General features: G+C 37.1%; 1 protein-coding gene across 1 annotated transcript in view; it reads left to right on the top strand.

The window, feature by feature from the left end:
* The window catches only part of KIAA1033 (KIAA1033 ortholog), a gene marked incomplete at its 5' end in the record, with an annotated part of 27,886 nt that extends 6,587 nt beyond the window's left edge, over positions 1–21,299 (top strand). The window contains 20 exons of the mRNA XM_009576081.1: positions 578–704; positions 2,034–2,159; positions 3,553–3,660; positions 5,545–5,691; positions 5,782–5,861; positions 6,753–6,858; positions 7,687–7,803; positions 8,753–8,921; positions 9,061–9,215; positions 10,767–10,841; positions 11,650–11,754; positions 13,307–13,441; positions 14,177–14,285; positions 15,003–15,069; positions 15,785–15,871; positions 16,406–16,553; positions 17,887–17,983; positions 18,469–18,665; positions 19,714–19,813; positions 21,232–21,299. Of these exons, the coding sequence (XP_009574376.1) occupies positions 578–704; positions 2,034–2,159; positions 3,553–3,660; positions 5,545–5,691; positions 5,782–5,861; positions 6,753–6,858; positions 7,687–7,803; positions 8,753–8,921; positions 9,061–9,215; positions 10,767–10,841; positions 11,650–11,754; positions 13,307–13,441; positions 14,177–14,285; positions 15,003–15,069; positions 15,785–15,871; positions 16,406–16,553; positions 17,887–17,983; positions 18,469–18,665; positions 19,714–19,813; positions 21,232–21,299 (2,323 nt within the window). The remainder of the gene's footprint in view (positions 1–577; positions 705–2,033; positions 2,160–3,552; positions 3,661–5,544; positions 5,692–5,781; positions 5,862–6,752; positions 6,859–7,686; positions 7,804–8,752; positions 8,922–9,060; positions 9,216–10,766; positions 10,842–11,649; positions 11,755–13,306; positions 13,442–14,176; positions 14,286–15,002; positions 15,070–15,784; positions 15,872–16,405; positions 16,554–17,886; positions 17,984–18,468; positions 18,666–19,713; positions 19,814–21,231) is intronic.
* Between the last annotated feature and the right edge of the window lie 3,216 nt (positions 21,300–24,515).

Genomic DNA, 24,515 nt, shown 5'->3' with positions numbered 1-24,515 from the left:
GCTATAACTGCTACAATAAGTAGTATTGCAGTGTCACAATTCTTTTAAAACTGAACTTTATTTAAACATTTAATTACAACTAGTATAATCCAAGCACATTAACTTCTGGAGAATCATGTTATTTAAGAGCAGTCCAGTTTGGCATTGATGTAATGACAAGTTTTATATATATATAAAAACTCAAAAATTCAAACTTGGAGGAAAAAATTAACATAAGCGTAGGACTTTTTTGTCTGTGTTTAAAAGCATTTTCTAGCAGTTTTATTTACTGTTTTAATTTAAAGAAGTGTAGTATATGTACCGCTAAGGGGGCCATTTGTTCTCTTGAAAGGTAGATAGTTTTGACTCTTCGGTATATGTTTGTACAGATTTAATTGGCAGACTAATCCTTATCGATACAGAATTAAAATGTAAATGAGTATGAGGTTCTCATACTTTTGGGAATGGAGAGTTATTACTTTGGGGACTGAAGATTTAATGTATTTCCCTTGGAAGAATTTAAGCTTTGGAAAGAGACAAGAAAATCATCTTATTCTTCTTATTTGAAGTTAGCAACATTGTTTGTTTCCTTCTCCAGAGATATGCAGTCATATTATGTTTTTGTGAGCTCGTGGATGACAAAAATGGAATCTATCTTGTCAAAGGAGCAACGCGTGGATAAGTTTGCAGAAGATCTTTCTAACCGCTGCAATGTCTTCATCCAGGTGTGCAGTCTTTTAATGTGGTGATACAGCAAATGATGCAGCAAACTGATGTTTTGATGCAAGTTGTTGAACATAAAAAGAAATCACAGACGTTCTGTGATCATCGGTGTGTTATTTCACAATGTGGGAAAACTCTAAAACTTTAAATGCCTGGTAGATATTAAGTAAATCTGTAAAAGGTACTTCTATAAGACATGTCGGGGAAGTGCATCTGACTAAATATTCCGTAGCTAAAATTTTGAATTTTTTTCTTGACTTAGGAAATCGAGAAAGCTTCATTTCCTCTGTAGTAAAGGTTTTGGGTTTCTTTCCTTTTGAGTCAGTCATGAGGTACATAAGTTGGACTGAACCAGTGTCTAATTTAGTTTTATTTAGCACAGTACATACTTCCAGTAAAGGTTTTGTGTTGTTTCATTATGCTTTGCCTAGTGATGGTACTTTGCAAGAATCTTGCTACGTTCCAAGGCAGCTGGTTTTCTTTTGGTCTACTAACAGCATGTAGTCTTAATGTAAGATGCATCTTATTTCTGAATTTATTTTTTGCTAGTTTTGATATGTATCTATCTGCCTGACAGAAATCTGATGAGAATAGGTGTGTGATAGAAGGTGTGTGAATCTTCCATATTTAAAGACATACATGTACTAAGATCTGTGGGTTTTATATTAGAATTATTTGCAGTGGACTTAAGTACATTTTGCTCTGTAGCAAATTGAGTTTCTTACACAACTTGCTATCTTTTCCTAGTCTCTTTTTTTATTGTTACTGCTTTTCCTTTGAAATAAATTAAATAACATTTTTGTCATGCTGTATGTAATCAACATTGTATTTAAAAGCTTAGCATACATTGATTTAGAAATGATTGCTTTTTTATTGTGGGATGGACAGTTCTATTTAGACAGTGTAGAACTGTATAAATACTGTCAGTGTGTTTATTCCACAGAATCTGGAAGCTTTTGGTTTTGTAGTAGGCTGTTTTTTGGGGGATGGGAGTTGTTTGGTGGGTTGGTTTACAATAGGTCTTGAAATTATTAGACCTTTGAGGCTGTGCGATTAATTAATTCACTGACCTATGTTTAATTTGAATGGTTCTAGAAGAGGTTAATGATCAGGTGATCTAATAACTAGTATGCAGTTTCATAACGTCTGCCTAATAAAAGGGTCTCATTCAGCTTTGGGATCTCAGGCTTGCTTATTAGGTGGAGTGGTAGGTTCTTTTGTGTGAAGAGGCAAATGTTAGTTCTGTCATGTATGAAAAAACAGAGAGGACTTATCTGATTGATATGTTTTAAAAAAATTATTTCCCCCCCCTTTACTCATTTTATTTTTAGGGTTTTCTTTATGCATACAGTCTCAGCACCATCATTAAAACTACAATGAATCTCTACATGTCAATGCAAAAACCTATGACCAAAACCTCGGTGAAAGCTCTGTGCAGACTTGTAGAACTTCTGAAGGTAGGTTGCTGGATGAAAACTGTTTATTTCACATAGGCCTTTACAGAGAACATTGACCAAATATCACGTATTAACATCTTCCCCCTTGTGTCCATCCACCCCCCCCCCCAAAAAACCCCAAACAAACAAAACCCCCAAAACCAAAACAAAACAAAACTCAAAAAAAACCAAACGAAAAAACCACAACTGAGTGGGGACATGTTTTTGCATGGCTTCTTGTTCTCTAACCAAATCCAGTCTTGAGCAAGAGATTTGGGAGGCTAGAAGTGATTTATTTAACCTCTAACTGCCTTCCTTAGTTATCACAGAATGATTGAGGTTGGAAGGGACCTTTGTAGGTCATCTGGTCCAACCTTCCCCTGCTCAAGCATGACCACCTAGAGCCGACTGCCCAGGACCGTGTCCAGATGACTTTTGAATATCTCCAAAGATGGAGACTCCATAACCACCCTGGGCAATCAGCTTGTCCCAGTGCTTGGGTCACCCTCACAGTAAGAATGTGTTTCCTGATGTTCAGAGGGAAACTCCTGTGTTTCAGTTTGTGCCCGTTGCCTACTGTCCTGTCATTGGGCACCTCTGAAAAAAGCCCGACTCTGTCTTCTTTGTATGGCTCCCTTCAGTTATTTATATACATTGATAAGATTCCCCCCTCCCCCCACCCCCCCCAAAGCCTTCTCTTCTCCAGGATGAACAGTCCAAGCCCTCTCAGCCTTTCCTCATATGTGAGATGCTTCAGTCCCTTAATTATGTTTGTGGCCCTTGGCTGGACTCTCTCCAGTATGTTCATGTCTCTCTTGTACTGAGGAGCCCAGAACTGGATACAATACTCCAGGTGTGGCCTTACCAGTGCTGAGTAGAGGGGAAGGGTCACCTCCCTTAACTTGCTGGCAACACTTTGTCTAATGCAGCCAAAGAAACCATTAGCCACCTTTGCAGCAAGGGCACACTGCTGGCTCATGTTCAATTTGGTGACCACTAGGACCCCTAGGTTCTTCTCTGCCAAGCTGCTTACCAGCTGGATGGCTCCCAGTATATATTGATGTATGGGGTTCCTCCTCAGGTGCAGGACTTTGCACTTCTCCTGGTACTTTTTCCGAAAGGAGGATACTCTGTTTTGAGATAGCTTCAGAAAGCAATGTTGAACAGAGCTGGATCATTTAAAACAAACAAACAAACCAACAAAACTTATATCAGTCCTGAAACTTTTTTACGCTCCTGAATGGTTTGATTTTCTCAGTTTCTAAGGGTTAGTTGCAACTGCTACTAACAGTATGTTACGAAGTGGAAAGAGTCTGTATTTGCAGTGTGGATGAGTCAGCCAACAGAAAGCCAAATTCTAAAGGCAACAATTTCAGTAACTACATGAACTATTGTGTTTTGGGACTGACTTTAGGCAATACAACACATGTTTTACCGAAGAAGTATGGTTGTAGCAGATTCTGTGACGCACATCGCTCAGCATCTGCAGTATCAGGCTCTTCACTCTATTTCTGTAGCCAAGGTATGTAATCCAAGTTCTAATAATTAATCTGCCTACATAAGTGTTTAACAAAAAATCTTGATTTTAAATTATTTTTCTTACTTTTGCAAAATCTGTAGTGTAGTGCTCTATCATAATCGACAGATTTATAAGTTTTCCAGTAGGTCAGAGCTTTGCCCTAGAAACTGTACAGCAGAGATGGTTATCTGTTTTTGACCAAGAATGGTTCCTCTCGTCCTCTGAACTGCTGCATCTCTTGTCATGTTCCTCTTGTGTTCCTTTTAGTTTTTATTTCTAGTGATTTTCATAAACTGACCTCTTCTTACCTCTTTTCTGATGCACATTCTTAAAGCAATCTGTTATAGGTCTAAGCAAACAGGCTGTTATTTATTTAGACCTTTGTCTGCTTGGCAAAATAGGAGTTGTTAATACATGACGGCTGATGGGAGTCTAATCTGGGCATAAATTCACTATTTTGCTGTGGGGTGAAATGGCTTCTGATGGTGAGACACCATAATACCTACATATTGTATCTTTTTATAAACAAGAGCCATTTACTACACATTTTGTTTATCAAATCTTGAGTTTCTGAATTGAGGACAAATGGGAAAATGAGATTTTAGTATACCTGTTCAGTTGTATTAGTGATGTTTTATTCTTTCATGACATTCAGTAGCAGAATTACAAAAGAGGTATGTTGTTGATATCAGTGCAGCTATTAAGTTTTCCTCTTAATTTTTTTGTTTTGGCCATGCTCACGTAAATGGATTACAATTTTAACAGTAGACTTCTGTATTTTAGAATTTTGTTTGATATTTTTGAAATTTGGCTGTAATCTCCATTTATGTATCTGGCATCTCCATATTTTCTAGCGTGAGCAAAAAAAAAAAAAAGTTGTACTTCTAAAAAGCTGATATATTAAAAAAATATGTGAGTAGCACGAACTGAAGAAGTTCCAAGCTTGAAAGCTACTAAGAAAAACAGTGTATCTTCAAACGAACAGTTCACATATATTTAGATATCATTTGGAAAGGTTATGAAAGTTATCTGTAATTACATTACACATTATTTCTAAAGGCATAGAAATACGCTAAGACTTATGTATTGAGTGGATATCAAAGAGAACACATCTGTGAACAATTCCTGATATTTTGACTACTTTTCAGAAAAGATGTAAGAGGCAAATGCTGGTAAATAGAAGAGTTTGTTAGTACTAATCTTCTTCTATCTGCTCCACTTAGAAACAAAGTGGTGTAAGGTCTAAGGCTTATACCTAATATAGCATGTAAGGTTAGGAGCTTCATGTTGAACATACTTTCTTAGAATCAGAAGAGGTTTTCTTTAACTCGTTCATGAAACTGTACCTCTTCCGAGTTACGCTGCTATTCACAAATACATCTGTGACTTCAATTTCTTGGGCAGAAGACTTGGTTCCCTTCATTTGTTCATGCAGATATTTTTGCACTTAATCTTATAAATTAGAATTTGTAGAAAATTGCAAGTCATCGTTATTACCATGTTTATACATCTTCTGCCTCTTCAGCTGTAAACTGCATTTTGTTACCAACAACAGGGAGTCACTGATTAAAAAGTAATTAAAAAAATTTAAATTACATGTACCTTAGAACTAAAATTGGCATGCAGTCACATGCAGCTTGCACAGTATTTGTACACTGTATGACCTGACCCATGTCCATGCTGAACTGCACATATTCCAAGTGTACCAATAGGTAATACCACTGAATTGACAGAGTAAGTGAATCAGGATTTGGTTAGCTCTGTTCAGAAAACATAATTTGTTTGCAGAAATACTCAGTTTATGGCAAGTCCCTAAGCTTTGGAAAGAAGAGGTAAGCTATTGGACTTAGGCTTTTCTCTGAATTTCTGTGTCTTTCTGTCATCAAGAAAAGAGTCATTTCTGATAAAAAGTACAGTGAGCAACGCCTGGATGTCCTGTCTGCTTTGGTGTTGGCTGAGAACACCCTCAATGGGCCAAGTACAAAACAGAGACGACTAATTGTTTCCCTTGCACTGAGTGTGGGAACACAGATGGTAAGTGCCATGATTGTTACAGACCTTTACTTGTTTGGTGTAGTATCTTACAAAGAAATATAATCTTGTCTTTTTTTTTTATTTGCACAGAAAACTTTTAAAGATGAAGAACTCATTCCCCTTCAGTTAGTTCTGAAAAAACTAGACTTGATCAGTGAACTTATAGAGCGGTAAGCAGTGGCACGTGATATATAGAAGGCAGTGTAGTGTCGCTGGGGGAGCTGGATCTTCACTGTGCGAATTGCAAAATCTGGTAGCTGCATGCTGGTGGTGATTTTTGCATGTATTGTAGACCAGGGATGGACAGAAAGAGTTCCAGAGCTAAGCCTGAAGCTTGCTGGTCTTTGGGCAAGTCATATTTTACCTAACTGTTGCCAATTAGGTAATCCACTTCTCTGATTGTTTAGAAATTCTGTCACTTTCTTGGATGGCTTGGCTTTATGTTAATACCAGTCTGTTTGGGAGATCAGGCTGTTAGTTCGCATGTGACACCATGTTTTACTGCTGCTGTAGTTTTAGTGGGCACTCAATTTCCATAATGTTGGCCATCTGAAAGCCAGGTGAATATCTCGGTTCCATGCATACTTTATGGAGAGAGGCAAACACCTTCACTGGATGATTCATGGGGTAAATTCCTGGGATAAGTGTTGTACACAGGTTGTATTAGGAGAGGCCTGTTTCTCTTTTTTGACTTACAGGAGAAACTTAGAATATACGTTTGACTTCTAGGCTACTGATTGCATGCAATAAGAAAATAGTTATTTAGGGTTTTGCTGTAATGTAAGGTTTAATTCTTTCAGAGACTGAGTAAACCTTTTCTCTAAAGCAGGTACCTTTTGTTTATAAATGTCCTAGTGGAAAACAAGGAAAAAAAAAGTTCTTTATTCAAGAACTTTATTTTGAAGTACAATGCATCTGCATCTTTTACTTATTAAAGTAACCATGTAAAACTTAGGCTTGAAATGCAGTTGTCTTTAGTTTAAACACACTAAAATAAAATCACTGTGTTAGAAGAACAGCTTCTTCCAATTCTGTGTCTAATAAGTAACCTTGTATTCTAGAGTTCGAGTACAATGTGACTGTTGTTTCTTATACTGGCATCGAGCAGTCTTTCCAATTTATTTAGATGATGTGTATGAAAATGCTGTTGATTCTGCTAGACTGCATGTAAGTAATAATGTTAGTAACTTAGTTTAACAAGCCACTGTAGTGGGTGGGATTCAGAGGAGGACAGGATAAAGCTTAGACTGAAACTCTTAAGGAAAAAGCTCAAAAAAAAAAAAGTAAAACCCAGGCAAGAGTTACTACTGAGGCAGAAGTTTCTTCTCAATCTGGAGGATATAAAAGCAGTCTTTGTTCTAAATCTAATTAAAGTATATCTGTTAGATTGCTCTAAAAAATCTCAGGTTGGTGTTGTTAACTCTGGGTCTCTGTGTGTCTGTCTGTCTCTTTATTCCTCTCTTCATTCATTCTGATTTGAAATGAACACCTTTTGCTAGACTTGAACATTAAAAGCCTTTGTTCCACATTGTGGTTACGTATTTCTAAAGCACATATCACTGTGTTCAGTGATGCTATGTGGGATAGTTGTCCTGTAGCTTTTTGCACCCCCCATCTCTCCTCCCTTCTTTGAAGTATCAAGTATTTACTGCAGAAGTGAATCATGCTTTGGCATACTAATCCTGATAAAAATCAATCATCTATTCCAGTATTGTGCATGCCATGGTCAATTACAGTAGTAAAATGATTATAGTGCAAATAATTTCAGATTAAATAGCTAATAATTATGACCTTCCAGTAAATGGATCAGTAGCAACTAAATACTTCAGATGAACGCATTAAGGACAGGAAACTTCATTAGGGTTTATGAAGTCTATTTTTAATAAAAGTGGGAAGACTAGCGATTTTGATTTTTTGTTAGCTTTGAACACTATTTGAGATGCTGTTGACATGTCTGTCAATCTATTGGTTAAGCATAATAGTTTCTTTTTTCAGTATATGTTTAGTGCACTACGGGACTGTGTACCTGCTATGATGCATGCAAGACACTTGGAATCTTACGAGGTGCTTCTGGAATGCTATGACAGAGAAATCATGGAAGTGCTCAATGAGGTAATTTGTTGTGAATGGAAATTAAAGGCAACACTATGCTTGGAATATCTTATAGGCCAGCATCTATTGTACTGAACCTGATATGATCTATAAAAATAGCACAGAGACCTTTGATATTGGTGTGAAGTAATTTAATAAATAAGAAAGTGTTCACTGATGATTTCGGTTATTTAAGACGTGTTGTTAATGGTATCTATGTTGGCTGGGAACATGAAAATTCTGCACTCTAAATTGCGTAAGTTGGCAAAACCTGTTACAGATTTGACTATGCAGACAGAGGAGTGCTTTTTGTCAGATTAGCTTCTGCTTCTCTGAATGCCTAAAATAAGTCCTACTGTTCTTACTATGTATGCATGACTTTTAATAGTGAAGGCTCTGTAAATGTAGGTGGCCTCTTTAGTGAATAATTATCTAGAATTACGAAGGGTGTTTGATGGAAAGAAAATGTGAATTCAGATTTCCCAAGTCCTAGGTTTTAACCTTTGAACCATTCTTTTTGTTTGACTAGTTCAAAACCAAACATTACATATTCTGCAGAAAATCAGGCCAGATTGCTTATTGCAAGACTCTTCCTCACTGAGTTAGGTCTTATTATTATCTAGATAGATAGCTCTAAGCCTAGTTCCCCTTAAGATGAGAAGTGAGAATACTTAAGTTTAAATTGTGTTAGGCTCCTACGTGGAAGTTTTAATCATGTACCAGAATGGCATTAGGTGGCTAAACCTTTACCTTTTCTAAGCTGTGTAGCTTTTTCTTGCTATTGTGTACTAGATCAAGAACACAGGAATTAAATATCCTTCTGGTTCCCAAGTATTGATTCACTTTGACTTGTGTGGCCCTGCCAAAGCAAAGCTGTCTTCACTAGTTTTAACAGTCTTTTATGTATCTCTAACAGAGCATTGTAAGCAGACATTGAACGTGACCTTTTTTTTTTAACTTCTCTGAATAGCACTTGCTGGACAAATTATGTAAAGAGATAGAAAAGGACCTGCGCTTATCAGTTCATACACACCTAAAGCTGGATGACAGAAACCCCTTCAGAGTTGGTATGAAGGATCTAGCTCACTTCTTCTTTCTGAACCCAATACGTTTTTTCAATCGATTCATTGACATAAAAGGTGAGGAGTTAAAAATTTTCTTGATTCCGTTACTTTCATCTCTGTTACACTTTGGCTTAGCATATCTTTTCACTTCTTTCCACACTTCCCTAACTAAATAGGTAGTATTATTTCAGTTCATCCTTTTATGTGTTTACAGCTTATGTAACTCACTATTTGGACAAGACCTTCTACAACTTGACGACTGTAGCTCTTCATGACTGGGCCACCTACAGTGAAATGAGAAACCTAGCAACTCAGCGCTACGGTTTAAGTATGACTGAAGCACATCTTCCTAGCCAGACTCTGGAACAGGTACAGTACCCACAGGATATGAATATCATTTGTTCCATTACGCTGTCATACTTAGCTAGTTATTCAAAGGACTGAGTTGTTAAAATGAACGTACCCAAGATTGGAGAACTGTTTGGAAAAAGTGACTTTTAATTTCTGGTTGACTTCTGAGACAGGATCTTTATCTACTTTTGGAGATAACACTGATACCAGTTAATTTCATGTTGGACTTGCATCATTCATTTTTTAACATAAGATTTAATAAAATTAAATCAGGTATACAAAGTCAGAGAACTTTCATTTTCTTGAAAATTTAGTATCAGCAATGTGACAAGCAATACATCTGGAATACAACTGTCACAAGTCTGGAATGACCTTTTCCCTGGTTTATTGCTTGCTTCTTAGCAGGTTCTGCTTAGTGGTCATCAAGAGAAACTGTTCCACAGGCTGGACATTGAGGACTTTGGGACATCTGTGCTTAGCTTAATAGGAGAGTGACTCAGAGCCTCCTAGAAACTGCTAAACATGGTTACATATAGAGTAAAGTTACGATTTCATCAAGTTAATGGTGAAGGCATTCACTGTTATAGGGTCGGTGCAAAAGAAATACAACTTGCATATTTCTGAAGACTTTTCCTTCAAGAGTTTTAGTATCTTGGATATTTTTGGCAATTAGCTTCATTCCCTCATTTGGGTTAGCACGTGGGTGAAAGCTCTTAGAAATACAGCCTCTTTTTTTCTAATGTTCATGATGGCGGTGTCTTCCTAAGTTGAAAGAGGGCATAGAACTAAGCACACTAGCTGCTTCTTGGTATAAAATTGCTGTGCATTAGTTTCTATTTCTGGCTTTGGCTTTCTATTGGCAATATTTGGCCATCACATTGTTTATAAAGAATTAAATAATTTCGCAACATTGGTTTCATAACATTTATTCTGGTATGAGCTTTACTTCAAAACAAAGACACCCCGCACTCCATTCCCCTCTAGCCCCTGCAAAATCCTGATAAAATCCTTGGCACAACTGGAAATAGAGTGTATAGATTAAATAGCATCCTCTCTATGCACAATCATAGTAAAGGGACTCCTTCAAGCAAAACAATTGTAAATACAAAACTTCAATCTTCTAGACAGGTTGGGCAAAACGATATTAAAAAGTAGCTAGTTGCTTATGTCTCTGTAGAAATCTATGCGTCTATAGAAATCTCGAAGGCAAGATTCCATTTTCTGGAATCTGAGAACAGCCAAATCTCAGTTTTATTTTTTTTTTTTTTAACCGGGGCTTGTGGAGTAGGCTGGAGGATTCCTTACTTTCAGGGGAAGTTGGAAAAAAACAAGCAGAAGTGTGAATGTTAAAATGTGAGCTGAGCTTCTTTTTTCTCCTCTAAGCATTATCTTACAGACACTGAACAAAAACTGTTAAGAGATTCTTCATTTTGCAAAGCATAAACATTGCTTTTGAAAATGCTTTCAAGTAACTACGGAAACAGTATTTGCGCACCTTAGTGGTTAGGCATGTCAGTATTTCTTGAGAATTTTTATCATAATAATTCTCAATAGATAATATTTTTTCAGGGTCTAGATGTTTTGGAAATCATGAGAAATATTCATGTTTTTGTATCCCGCTACCTCTACAATCTGAATAATCAGGTAAGGTATATCCCATACTTTTTCCTGGATTTGGCTCTGATTTGAAGGGATTAAGAAATGCAGAGTAGTCTACGTGTAAGAAAAACCCAAGCTGAACATAATAGCAAGCTGTAAAATAGCTATTGCTGCTCTAGAAAAACATCTTTGAGGATGCTGTAGATAGGTTGCAGAGAATGTTCTCTAAGCATATTTTGAGTACGGTGTGCCAGTAGGATCACTCCGTGTCAAATATTCCAGTGAAGCAAGGAAAATGCAGCAAGGATAATTGGCTGCTATATAAGGACATACTAAGTACGTGATTTTTCAGCTTGAAAAAAGGATATCTGAAAGTGGGTTATTAGAGAGATGAATCAGTGAATGACATGGAGAACATGTACAGGGAAACAACCCTTTGTGATTTCTCGCAATGTGAAGAATGAGGGCTATGAAAATGAGCGGCTTCCTTAAAGGAAAGGAAGTACTTTTTCTCATAGTACATAATTCAGTAGTGGAAATGATTGCCATGGTATATAGTGGGGCCAAAAGTATAAGCAGGTGCCAAAAGAGTTTAGACCAATTAATGTAGTCTCAATAAATGTGAGAGTTTGGGTACAACATCTGCTTTGGAATTGTTGAATCACCACTTTGCAGAAATCGGAAGAACCTACCAGATAAAGTTTATTGTATGCATGCTGTATTTTCTTGGTTCTTTCCTTAATCACCAGTTATTAGCTGCTCTCAGAAATAGGATATGGGCTACCTAGATTGATAATTTATCACAGAATCGGTTTGAGTAAATAACTTTATTTTTCCCCCCCTTGCCTTCCAGATCTTCATTGAAAGAACAAGTAATAACAAACACTTGAACACTATCAATATCCGACACATTGCTAATTCAATTCGAACTCATGGAACAGGAATCATGAACACAACAGTGAGTATGTCTTGCACTGTTGTTGGATTTTTGGTTTTTAATAGTGCGCAAAAGCCTCCAAACTCTTGCATCTCCTGCTGGTTTATTTGGTTTTGCAATAATAATGTTCTGTGTGTATTAATAAAACAAATCAGTTCTTGGACATGACACAAATCGATATCACAATCTCTTGGGAGTTATGCCACTTCCAGTTGTTACATAAAAGTTAATGAAGAGATCTAAAAACACATCAAAGAAGATATAAATGTTCTGGTGGGACTCTGAGTTTCAGTAAAGATTAATAATACTTATCAAACTAGCATAGTAAAATACTTTGATTTCTAAGCTGACTGCATAAACTAGCATGCTCTAAGTTTCTCCTTATTGACACTTAGTAGACAGATACTTTTGCTGCAGTTAAAGCAAATCTTGAAGAAATGCAGTGTTAATTTTTTTAAGTTCCTCTTGTAATCGTTAAGCTTAAGAAACATCAGCTTTTCAATTTACAAAATAAAAGCTACACACCTCTGATCATTTATTGGAAGACTGCAACTTCTTACTGCAATGAAAGCTTTTAGTGATGTCTGTAGCGTAGGTGGTCATTTTAACCAGCCGAGGGCATTTACCTCTTTGCAAGGTAGATAAGGCACTTCCTGTGGCATGCCTACCGCAGCAGGAATTTATCATTGTGGTTCTCAGGTTTGGATACAATGCCAAAGGTACTTTCAGGTTGGTGCTTTCCAGTCTGCTGCTCAACTTCTTCCTACCTCTTTGCTTTTCTTTTTCCCATTCTTCTGGCCCTATCAAAAAAAAAAAAGGAACTTGTTGAAATATCAAGCCCGCTCTCAAGTCATTACTTGAAAAGTGGAAATGATTAGAAAAATAAAGTTTTCATACTTTCTTGCACTATTGGAAATAACTTCTCTTGCACTGTTCTTCTGAGAATGATTTTCTTCTTGTTACTGGAGTAGTTAATCTTGGGGACTTCATTTATTAAAAAAAAAGTGCTGTTACTCGCATTATTTCCTGGTGATGTAGATTTATTCACTTCAGCTTGTAAGTAAAGTTGTTTATGCAGACATGAGAAGCAATTGAGATGTGTAGGGTAGAAGTGTGCTTCTGCCTTATGGGAGAGTGTTTTAGAAAACTTTGAGGAAGTGAAAAGGTATGTCAGGAGATTATGCCACGACTTGACTGAGGAAGTTGAGCTTGTCTGCCCTTTTCAACTTGAAATGTTTGTATTGCTTCAAAAGGACAGTTACAGGATATTCCAGACATAAACTAATGGCTGTGTAGGGCAGGTCATTGAACTGAAATAGCTAACTTGTCCCTTGGTCCCTCTGCCCTTCCTGGAAGAGAGTAGGCCTTCCAGGAGAAGGGTTTTCTTTATTCTTTTAAACCAGTGAAATTAAAAAGATAAGTTGAGAATAACAAATTGAAGTAAACCGAGTAGAAGGTTCCGTATAAATATAAGTTACTCAGGAATCTACTGAAAATGGGTTGCTAGATATGCTTGTTCCTTTGCTAACTTTCTTGATTTGACTATTTTTTTTTTTTTTAAATTTTCTTCTAGGTAAACTTCACTTACCAATTTTTGAGGAAAAAGTTTTATATTTTTAGCCAGTTCATGTATGATGAACATATCAAATCCAGGCTTATCAAAGACATCAGATTCTTCAGGGAAGTCAAGGATCAAAATGATCACAAGGTATAACAATTTTTGAAGTATTGAGAGCAACTTGGCTAAAGGTGACTGAAGGTGCACCAAACCATAACATTCTTATTATTTAAATGTGTATTTCCAGACAAAGTGATAGCTTTGTCCTAGAAAAATGCAGTGTTACAAATGTCTGTATTCAGGATGGCTTTGTTTCATTCTGGCTGCTCTGTAAATATGGGGTTGGCTAAAATCATTTTTTCAGTGACCTGCAAACGATGATTTGATGGAGTCATAGTCTATTGGAGGTTCTAAACTTCTGATCCAAATCGTGCTTAACAGTTGTTGTCAGTTTTGAATAATAAGATTGTTCAAACTGGATCCAAAATGATGTGAACATGTAGCACTTACTTCAGTATGTCAAGATCTGGGGGACTAGGGTCTGATTTTCCATGCTGGAAAATTGATTTCTCAAAAATGTGAGAGACAATGTATTTAGTAAAATAGACTGCCAGCTTCTTTGTATGTCAAGTGCTTATTTCTTCTAGGAATACTTTCTTGTTCACAGTAACACTTCTGTTTCACTTCTCAGCTTGGAGAAGTGGCCTAGCCAAATGACTTTTGTGAACTAACGTAGACAGGCAGGTGTATAATTTATTTAAAAAAATGAAGCTGTAGATGTGAGGTAGGAATACATTGCAAATAGAATTGTATTGAAATGATGGAAAAGAAAATTTTTAAGGATAGGTAATTATTCTTACAAATTATTCTAAAATATTTTTCTAGTATCCCTTTGAAAGAGCAGATAAATTCAACCGCGGCATCAGAAAACTTGGAATAACCCCGGATGGCCAGAGCTATCTTGACCAGTTCAGACAACTCATAAGTCAAATTGGTATGAAATGGTATCTAAGACAATGCTGTAAATGTTATTAAATGGAAGAGATCTTCAACGTCTAGTAACTGAACTTTTAGCTCAGGCTAAAACTAGATTTAACTCCAGTCAGATGGAAAGAACTTCACTTGTACCCCATGTGAAATAAACACTCTCATCTAATTACACAGAAATGGCCCTTGCATGTCTTAATCCAAAAATTAGCTACAGCTTGCATAGATGCCTGTTTCCTTTTAAGTTCTTTTCTTTATGTTACGGAACTGACTTTCATCCAGATTGAGTGTATTTCACTCAATGAGTAAAAAAATAGTACTCCTAAGTTCACGTATTTCAGAAAATGGTCATGTATCCAGCTGAAAAAACTGAGTGACGCATGACATTATAGTGGTATTTTCAGCCATTGATGCTGTAGATGTGCAGGACTAATCTGAACTTGCAAGTGTTTAATGTGCCCAGTGGAAAGATTTGTACTGTTTGGCCCTTACGCTATCACGAAAGTGAACACAACCTTGCTAGATGATGCATTTGTGTTTTATTTCTCTACACAGACTTCTGATACGGGGGTTCAATGTAACTTTTTAAACTTGGCTTTCCAAACAGTTTCTTTGCCAGAACTATTTGGCAACTTTAATTTACATTTCAGAGCTTATAGGAGTTATGAAGAGCATGTGTGTATTTAATTATAAATTACTTCCTTGTTTTTTCTTGTTTTTAAAGGCAACGCTATGGGTTATGTACGAATGATAAGATCTGGTGGACTTCACTGCTGTAGTAGTGCAATTAGGTACTTCCATAAATACTTTGTTTTCCTGTTTGCTCCTTCTCATTCCTTTGCTCCCTATTCATGCCGATATTCCCTAGGTTCTTACTCATCTCCCATAAATTTTGAAAAGGTCTACTTTTATGCCTTCATTGAAGTGGAATTATCAAAAACAGTGCTGGAATTCAGAACTGTACAATCATTGCCGTAAACCACTAAAAATCAAACAAATTCTATGGAAAAAAGCTGCAAAAGAGTTAATAGAATGTACATGTAAGTCATTAGTCCTTAACTAAGTCAGTAATTCCTGATGTTAATCACTTTGAGGGTGCCTTAAGGAAAAACAGTACAAGCCTTGAGGAGCTTGGAAAAAACATTCTTTGATACTTATTTCTGTATAGATGATTATCTGTGTTTCAGTTCATTGAAACATAGTGACTTTTACACACAAAGAAATAGTTGGTTTTCTTGCAAATAATAGTAAGCTTACAGTTACCACAGGCAGCAAGTGCTAGAGAGAGGAGATGGTAGCCTGGTAAAAGCAGAAGTACAAATAATGTTGTGTGTGTTCAGAAGTGAATTTAATAGTGCCTGGATGAGAATGGTATGGCAGATACAATATAACTTCAAGTAAGTAGTTCAAGCCCAGAAGACTAAATTAACTAAATTTTAAATGATGGTAGATACTTCAGTGAACATAAACAGTTGAGCATAATCCTAACAAACAGTAAGTTTTCAGGTTTGTTCCTGATCTAGAAGATATCGTTAACTTTGAAGAACTGGTGAAAGAAGAAGGGCTCTCAGAAGAAACACAAAAAGCAGCAAGGTACCCTAATATCATGCTTTGGAGGTCGGGGGCAGGGATGGGATGAAAGAATTGTAATTTTAAAGTTACAAATGCAGCTATTAGTTGCATGTGTGTGTGTGTGAAAAGTTCAACTGGCTTTATGCAAAAAATATTTGCTCTTAAAAGCAGAGAAAATGGAAGCACTTGTTTTAAAAATGCAAAGTGGCGTTTGTACTAATAAACTGTTAGAACCTAGCTTCTTGATAAAATCCTCGTGGTTTAAAGGCTAACAAGCTTTCCTCACCACGTGTCTGACATCTACTTTTACAACGTTTGGGGCCTTAGGGAAAAAAAAGATGCAAGTATTCTATTCATAGAGCTTTTTTGAGAAAATTAAATCAAGAAACATGATTCAGGGTGACTATAGAGATGGGGTGTAATCTTGGATGCTCTGGTCCGAACACTGGACTGTAGGTGTAGCCAAAGGGTGAAGAGAGGGTTGTTACCCCAAGGGGTGAGTAAGCAAAGAAACTTCCAGCAGAAATCAGGTAACACATTGCTTATCCTTTGCAGGCAGTTGGACTCTGTCCTCAGTGACCTCACGCGTAACTTTGCAGAAGGAACGGAGTATTTCAAAATGCTTGTGGATGTATTTGCTCCTGAATTCCGCAGTCCAAAGAATATGCATTTGCGGAACTTCTATATAATTGTTCCCCCACTGGTTAGTATTTGCAGTACTTATTTTAATGTATCAGATCAGGTTTGTGTTTAAATATTTTGTATTAGGCTGTTGACTAGCATATTCTACTTTTTTCCCTGATTATGAGTGGGATTGTTTTGAGCGTGGCTTTGTTGATAGTTGTCCAAACCCATGTTTTTCTTTATTTACATCAATTCATGTACTAGCACTCAAAAGGTAACTTTAAAAACTTCTCCTATTTGAATCAAATTTGGAGAAGCCAAGATGAAAAAGGAGGAATTGGAACAGCAAGGATGAAGGGAGTTTAAAATCATGTTCTTCAGCTGTCATGCGTGTGCTCTTTCCACATCACATTAGGTGTCTTTAGGCTCTTTTAATGTCGTGTTCTAATGCAGTAAAATTGGGGCCTCTCCATTGCAATTGGAGTTGCTTTTGCTGATAAGTTTTGTTTAGAAAGAGTCCCAACTGAGTTGAGGTGATGCACATTTGAGTGCAGCATTCTGGGCATTTGGAAGCAGTTCAGTTTGAAGGCCTAAATGATCTAAACAGATTCATGTGTAACAACCCATTTTAGAAACTAATTTTGGAGTGCTGATGAGCCATAAACTTAAGACTGTGAGAGGACAGATATGCCATGGTGATAGAAGTGAGGGAAGGTAAAGGCTCATGACAAATAATTTTGTTCTTTTTCCTTCCCATTTGTAGAGGGTTTTTTTCTGATTAAATACAGTTTCAGGAATATACTATCCATTTTAGTTTTAGAAAGGTATTTCAGCATAGTTAAATTTGAAAGTGTCTCATAGGTTTTTGAGAAGTTGTTAATGTACGCACATTTCCGTGTCTCAAGTAGTTATTGCATACGGACACATACCCATTGCTCGATATTACTACCTGGATCTATTGTTCAACATCATCGTAAATATAACACTATTGAAATACTTAACAGTTTTCTAAATGGAGTGAAATAACACACTGTAGCTTTAAAACACTAATATCTTTAAGCTTTCAAGGAACCTGGGATGGTTTAATTATCCTTTACTTGTTTACATGTTTACCTCTAGTAATCACCAAGACAATGTGAAGTAATAATCTGACAAGAACAGCAAAGATGAAGATGTGTCTTTGGTTTTTTACTTATGTGTACGCAAGTGTTTTCCAAAGCTTAACTTAGTTTCTTCCCCCAAAATCTAGAAAAAGGGCAAGTTTTCATACAAAAATGCCTAATGATGGGAGACACAATTAGCATAGTTTTGGGCATGGAATTATATTCATACCTAAAAGCATAGAATGTGAATACCTTTTACAACTTGTGAGTCTCTCTTGATGATTCCAAGACAGCTTTTCACTCTTTCAGACCCTCAATTTTGTAGAGCATTCAATCAGTTGCAAGGAGAAATTGAATAAGAAGAACAAAAGCGGAGCAGCTTTCACTGATGATGGGTTTGCCATGGGTAAGTTTCAGCATGCTGACTAGCCTTTGGGTAAGCCAACATAATGGATATTTGCAAGATAATTTTTGTTTCTATTTTGTGTGTTCCCATAATTGAAAATTCCATAATTTAAATTTGGGTTGTCTTGGCTTCAGCACAGTGGAATTGAGGGCTATTGTCTTGTTCAGAATCTCTTAAGCGTGGAATAGCTGAGTATGGGAGCAGACAGTTTTGTTGTATGTTGGTGCTCCCCAATTTCTTTCAAAGCTTGCAGATGTCAGCAGATGAGAAGATATGCAAGTCTTTGGATAAGTTATGAGGTTTTCAAAAATTAAAGCTAGTTCTTTATTATGATTTTTTTCTCGTTAGATTTTATTGTAAGTTAATTGCAATTTAAATTTTAATTGTGTGGGAATTATCAACATAGGCTGATCCATTAAAGACATTCACAAAATGTTTTACAAATTACATGTTGACTTTGGTACATGGTTTGTTAATGACTATAGGTGTGGCTTACATTCTGAAGCTTTTGGATCAGTACCAGGAGTTTGATTCTCTGCACTGGTTCCAATCTGTTAGAGAGAAGTACGTGAAGGAAATAAGAGCAGTAGCTAAGCAACAGAATGTGCAGTCCACTAATCAAGATGAAAAACTACTACAAACTATGAACCTTACCCACAAGCGACTGGAAGTTTGTTTACAGGTATAGCATGGGTCTAGTTATCTGTCTGTATTGAGTTCTGCACTTACCCATCACAATTCAGGTATCTGTTTGCTGATGGAGCTTATCAAGAGCAAAAACCATAGAGCGTTGTCTACAGTAGCAATGTAAAAAGAGTATGAAGACTTGAGGTATGTGATCCGAAGGGGATGTCGTGAGTGTTTGTAATATTTGAGTGAGTCAGGAACTTGACCTGGTTGATTGGAAGTCTTTGTCCCGTGGAGTTTGAAATCTAATGCAACTAAAACCTAAATGCTTAAATAGGAGAGAATAACTCTTTGGTTAAATTTCTTATAACAAAGATTTTATATACCACTGTGAACCTTCAGAGTTGCTTGGGTGTTAACTCTGAGTTGCTAAGTTGAATGATGCACCAGCTGTCAAATAGAGGAAAGATGCATTTGAATTTTGCAGCATAGCAGTTCAGGTTTCATCTGTGGTGTAAATGCGTGCTCTCTTGCTTGCACGCTCTACCCCCAGCCCCTGCCTTTCGATTTGAGGAGGCTATGGGACAGATCTGTAGCTGACTATTTATAAATAGCCCATGATTACATTCTGTAAAAGCACATCTGTTGTTGAAATAGATAAAGCCCTGTATGTCCTCATGACTCCCATGAGTGTGCACTATGTTTGGTCCTCTGCTTTTACACACCACATTGCTGAACCTTGTTCAGAAACTGATCAAGCTTGTGGTCACTTAAATTATTGGCTTGCATGATGTTCCATGGGCAAGTTGCTCCAAGTTCTCACTGCTGCTACAAAACTCATTTTCAGCCTCAGTGGATTAGTGACAGATTTATTGCACTGGTGCTGCTTTGCTTAAATTACCCTTTAATGTGTTTGGCTGACATTTGCTTTGTAAAATACATGTGAACAAGGTATGAATGGAGGAAGATTTTTAAAAGCATTTAAGTGATTTAGATATTGAAATCTAGTTGCCTTAGATGCTTCTGAAAAATCCCATTTATATCTGTCTACAAATTCATACTTGTGATACACTGACACTCCTCTTCTGTATCTTTTCCCTTAGGAATTTGAACTCCTTTATTTCTCACTAAGTAGTGCCAGAATTTTTTTCAGAGCAGATAAAACTGCAGCAGAAGAAAACCAGGAAAAGAAAGAAAAAGAAGGTGAGTGAATGCTATACATAGAACACTTTGGCTCATGTTTAGGGAAAGTACTTTTTTCTTTTTTCCATAGCTGCTTGCTTGCTAATGGGTTGATTCAGTATTCCAGAAAGAGTTTTATGGGATCAAAGGTGATTGAGGAGTAAAGAACAGCTCACAGAGGCCTTCTTTGGAATCGGTGAACTTCAAGCTGGGCTTCGGGGGGGTGCGGGGCAGGGGGAACAAAAAAACCCACCACCCCAAAAAAACCAACCAACCACAAAAATCTGGGACTGGGAGAATTGCAGTAATATTAAATTCAGTAACTTCAGCATCATACTTACCCTCTCAGTTACCAGTTTTGACAATGACAGCCTTCTCTGCTCAACCTTAGGTGGTGTGAAATAAACTGGTGTTTTTCACCTGTTGTTTATCAGCTGTTTTTCAACTTGCGTAGGCAGATAATGCAGATACTATACCTGACTTTCAGATGTTTATGATATGTTTTGGTCTACTGTTGAATTATATTCAAAGGGTAAGATCTTAATTTGTGGTGTGGTCTCCTGACTAGGTAACACGGGTATTTTGCGTTTTATATTCATGCTTATGTATTCTCCGTTACGAATTCTGGAAGATTCTCTTGGGTATGGGAAAATTCTTTTCAAAGAAATGAGAATGCTCCCAAGGATTAAGATGTAGAAGTGCAGTTCAGTCACAAGTTACTTAGAAACTCAGGTAGCAGTATATTAAAAATGGAATTGGTAAACAATTTTCCACTGTAGTTCTGACAAAAGCATAAGTGATCTGTGAGATTACAGTCACTGGAGCCAATGACAAGTTTTCTTCTGCACTAGGAAAACAGTTCGCAAAGAAAGAAGTCTTTTAGCTTGAATTTGTATTTGATCATATTCAGTGAAGTTACTCAAATAATTGTTGAACTCAAAAAAAACAACTACAAGCATTGTGGTGAGTAAGAATAGACATATTACCCTGGCTTCTTTAGGAGAGCATTCTGTAGAACATCAGTTACTTGATTTTATTTTAGGTTAAATATTCACTTAACTGGTATGTGTTCAGTTCCCTGAAGAATGTGTTTTGTGGTGAGAAAAGCTTGAAATGCATACCAGGGTGCAAAGTTTTGAATGTGGTAGTATCTTTGTCTTCTACCAAAATACTTGGACTTGGACTCTGCAAAATGTGTGAGCCTGTACATGTAATCTTTACAAAAGTTCTACTGATTGCAAAAACCTTTCACCCCAAATACGGATTTCTTCATAGGGCCAGGACCCTTTGTGCGGCAAGGTCAGTTTGCATATGCTGACCATGGTATACTGTATCAAGTGTGTTATGATATCAGCATAATACATATGCTAAGGCTTTGTTTTTACTGCCTTGAATAAAATGTTAAACATGATCCATGTCTTTATTTTTTATTTTTGTAGAAGAATCTGTTAAAGCAAGCAATGGAGATCTTTCCAACCCTACGCCTGCAGATCCTGTTGTGAAATGATATGGCTGGTATGAGTGATGATTACTTACTCAAATAATTCATGTTCTTGTTGTTATCAGTGACACTCTGTAGGGGTAAAAGCTCTAGATTTGATTACTTGCTCTGTTAAACCCAAGAGAAAATGTACAGTAGTATACTAGCGTCCAGTGAGGCTAGGTCTGTGTTTGTCTATATTTCCTGTAGAAACTCCTATTTTTGAGGAGTTTACATTATTTACAGCACTTTCTTTAGATTGAAAATAATTATATAAAATGTTGACCTTGGAGGTAGTTATTTTAAAGTACAGATGTGCAGATAAAAAAAAATCTTATTCTTTTTAGATGCATTCTTGCATCTCTAACATAGCATTTAAAAAAAAAAATACTCATAGACCATTGATCTAAGATTTGAACTGGTGCATCTCTTCAACCAGAAAGATATTATGTGTGTCTGTTGTCCAAAACCTAATTCAGACATGTTTTTATGCAGTCCTGTTGTATTTAATGCAGTCACAGATTACACTGGAAATGTAACAGTGTATGTTGTGAATGTATGTTAAAGCTATTATACAAAATGGAAATCCTTATTAATGTTTTATTCCACAAACCTTTATTATTACTATAGGTAGTATTTGCACTCTGGGAACTTAGGATCCTGTCAGGCATTTATTTCCCCCTGCTGTTTTTTCATATCAGAGAATGGGAAAACCAGAAAAGTTAAGATAATAAATTACTTCTCATTTCATACCAAAGGTCTGATTTGCATCTACAGAAGTAAGGAAATCCAGAGCCAAGACAGAACCACAATCAGCTCTTCCTTTTATGACCAGACACTGTGTGATGGGTGTCTGTAACAATTAAGTGATCTTACACTTCATGAATATGTTGTGCCTAATTGCAAGTTTCAGCCTCAATTCTGTATTTCCTAGCCTTTGTAGGTCTGTTGTACTATCTGTGTTGTTCATACAGTCTTACATGCCTGATTATTAACAATAATTGCACTGCAGGCTTCAGAAGCTGCTGAACACTGTGAGAACTCTCTATAAATGTAACATCTGCTAATGCCTGCAAGTAGAGGTTCTAGATTGTGCAGGAGTTACTCAGATTCCCAACTTAAGTAAGTAGCTAGACTTAGCTTAAAAGTAAACACCACTTTCATTAAAAGATATAGTTGTGTTTTAATCTCCCAGAACATAAAACACTTCTAGGTCTTACTAACTAGAATAAACTACTCTAGTCAGTCCAACTGAGAATTACTTTTTGGGGGTTTTTTTGGCACTCTCAACTGTATTTTTAGACCATACTTGCCAGCTTCTTTCATCTCTTCTAATTACAAATAAGGTAATGTTTTAATGGTTCAAACTGTTCCATCCACCCTTGGGTCACTGGTTAAGACAATTTCTGGCATACTTCTGATTTGCCCTTTCCTGCCAGTCACTTCAACATTCAGAAAGCTAGGACAAATGTTTTGTTGCAACTGGAAAGACCAGACTGATAAGAAAGTCCTTCTTTCATTGGTTCTGAAAACATGACCCAGAAGCTTCATGGACTGTTGAAATCAGCTGGGCTCACTGAAGTTTTTATTTTTAATTCATTGTAACTGCAGAGACTGCCCTAAAGAAAGCTGCATTACTTGATTTGTATTTTTGCTTTTTTATTTTGATACAGGTATTTTCTTCGTAATTTGTGTACACTTTCTTTTTTGACCAAATTGTGCCCGTGCTGAACACTCAGTAGCGCTGCTGAGATCAGCATTCTTGCTGCTGCTGCTCATTTCCATACTGTTGCAATAGCAGTGTACATATTTCCATATTCCTGTCTCATCTGAAGCCACCTAAGTTCTTGGCTTGGAACGGCCAAGCGCTACATTTCCTTCTTCCACAGCAACTGCAGCATCACGTATAGATGGTGTTCATTTCCCCCAGGATGAAGTTGCAAGGTAGCTATGTACAGTCAAGACATTACCCGTGCTCTAATAAAATCTGCACTTGTATTTTCCCTTCTCCCATTTTTTTGGAACAACACTATCTCAGATAGGTAATACTTTACAGTTGAACATAAATTGAACTCTGCATTTTCTTAATGTGTATGGTGGTTAACATTCATGTGGTTCTGGCAATGGAAATTCTACAGGAAAGACATAAGCCTATTTTTATAGAACCCTGTTTAATCTGGGAGACCCGAATGTATACTATATGTGGCAAAAATATATACATACACACAAATATGTACAGGGATAATAGAGCTATTCTTGCTAGTTTATATTTCCTTCTTTCTTTTTGTCATGTAGCAGCATATACATGCAGAAAGCTTTTCTCATCCGAAATACAAGGTGGGTCCTGGATTTGGATGTCACACACTCCTCTGTGTCAGCGAGAGTCACATTAAATCCTTTTCTCCCCCACAAGGATTTGAAAGGGGTACAAAATTCTTGCTGTGGTGCTACTACTCTTTTCACTGCTTTTGCCCTCCTGTTCCAATTATAGGAAAAAAAATGGACCCTAACTGGTTGTCTGGAGAGGAGATGATGGAGCTAAAACAAAAAATCCCCCAAACCGAACGCACTCACTCAAAATTCCCAGAGGTGATAAAAGGAAAGTGAGGATGACGAGTTTGCTGCAGGGTAATGAAACAGATCTCTAGCTTTTTTTCCTTCAAGCTGGGGGCAGAACAGGCTGAAGGCCAGCCTCTCTCCCTGAGAAGGCAGCTGCCACCACTGCCCTTGCGTGTTCAGTCTTGTGACAAGGCCATTGCACACACGAGTGGTAGCAGCTGCTCTTCCAGAGGTCTTGCAACCTGCTTCTGAGAAGGTGCTGGGCCCTTTTATGCCAGAAGCCATGGGGCTGCCTTGCCCCTCCTCCTTGCAGTGCCATGGTTAGGGGGAGCAGAGCACAGCTGATGCCTGGCTCACTTTCAGCCCCCAGGTCAAAAGGTGTTTGCATTGACCAGTGGTAAGTGATGGCTGCAGCAGCACCCGACTGGCGTTTGCTTCACTGGGAAGTGAACTGCTGCGGCTGAAGGGTAGGTTCTGGAGGTCCTAGTGTGGTCTGTAATCAGAAGTAGGTTTGAGTTTTCATCTGATGTCCATCAACAACAGCTGTTTTCAGCTTCTCAGGTACAAAGGACCAAATGTAACACTTAATGTTTCCTAACTCAGTGTACAAAATGGTATTTTGTTACCTCAGTCTCTCTGGTTTGTGAGTGAAAAACATGTACATAAAACTGTGTTAATAAATGT

Source organism: Fulmarus glacialis, unplaced genomic scaffold, assembly GCF_000690835.1.
Source record: "Fulmarus glacialis isolate BGI_N327 unplaced genomic scaffold, ASM69083v1 scaffold9704, whole genome shotgun sequence".
Taxonomy (NCBI): domain Eukaryota; kingdom Metazoa; phylum Chordata; class Aves; order Procellariiformes; family Procellariidae; genus Fulmarus; species Fulmarus glacialis.
The sequence above is the reverse complement of the archived record's forward strand: the minus strand, read 5'-3'. Positions and strand labels throughout refer to the sequence as shown.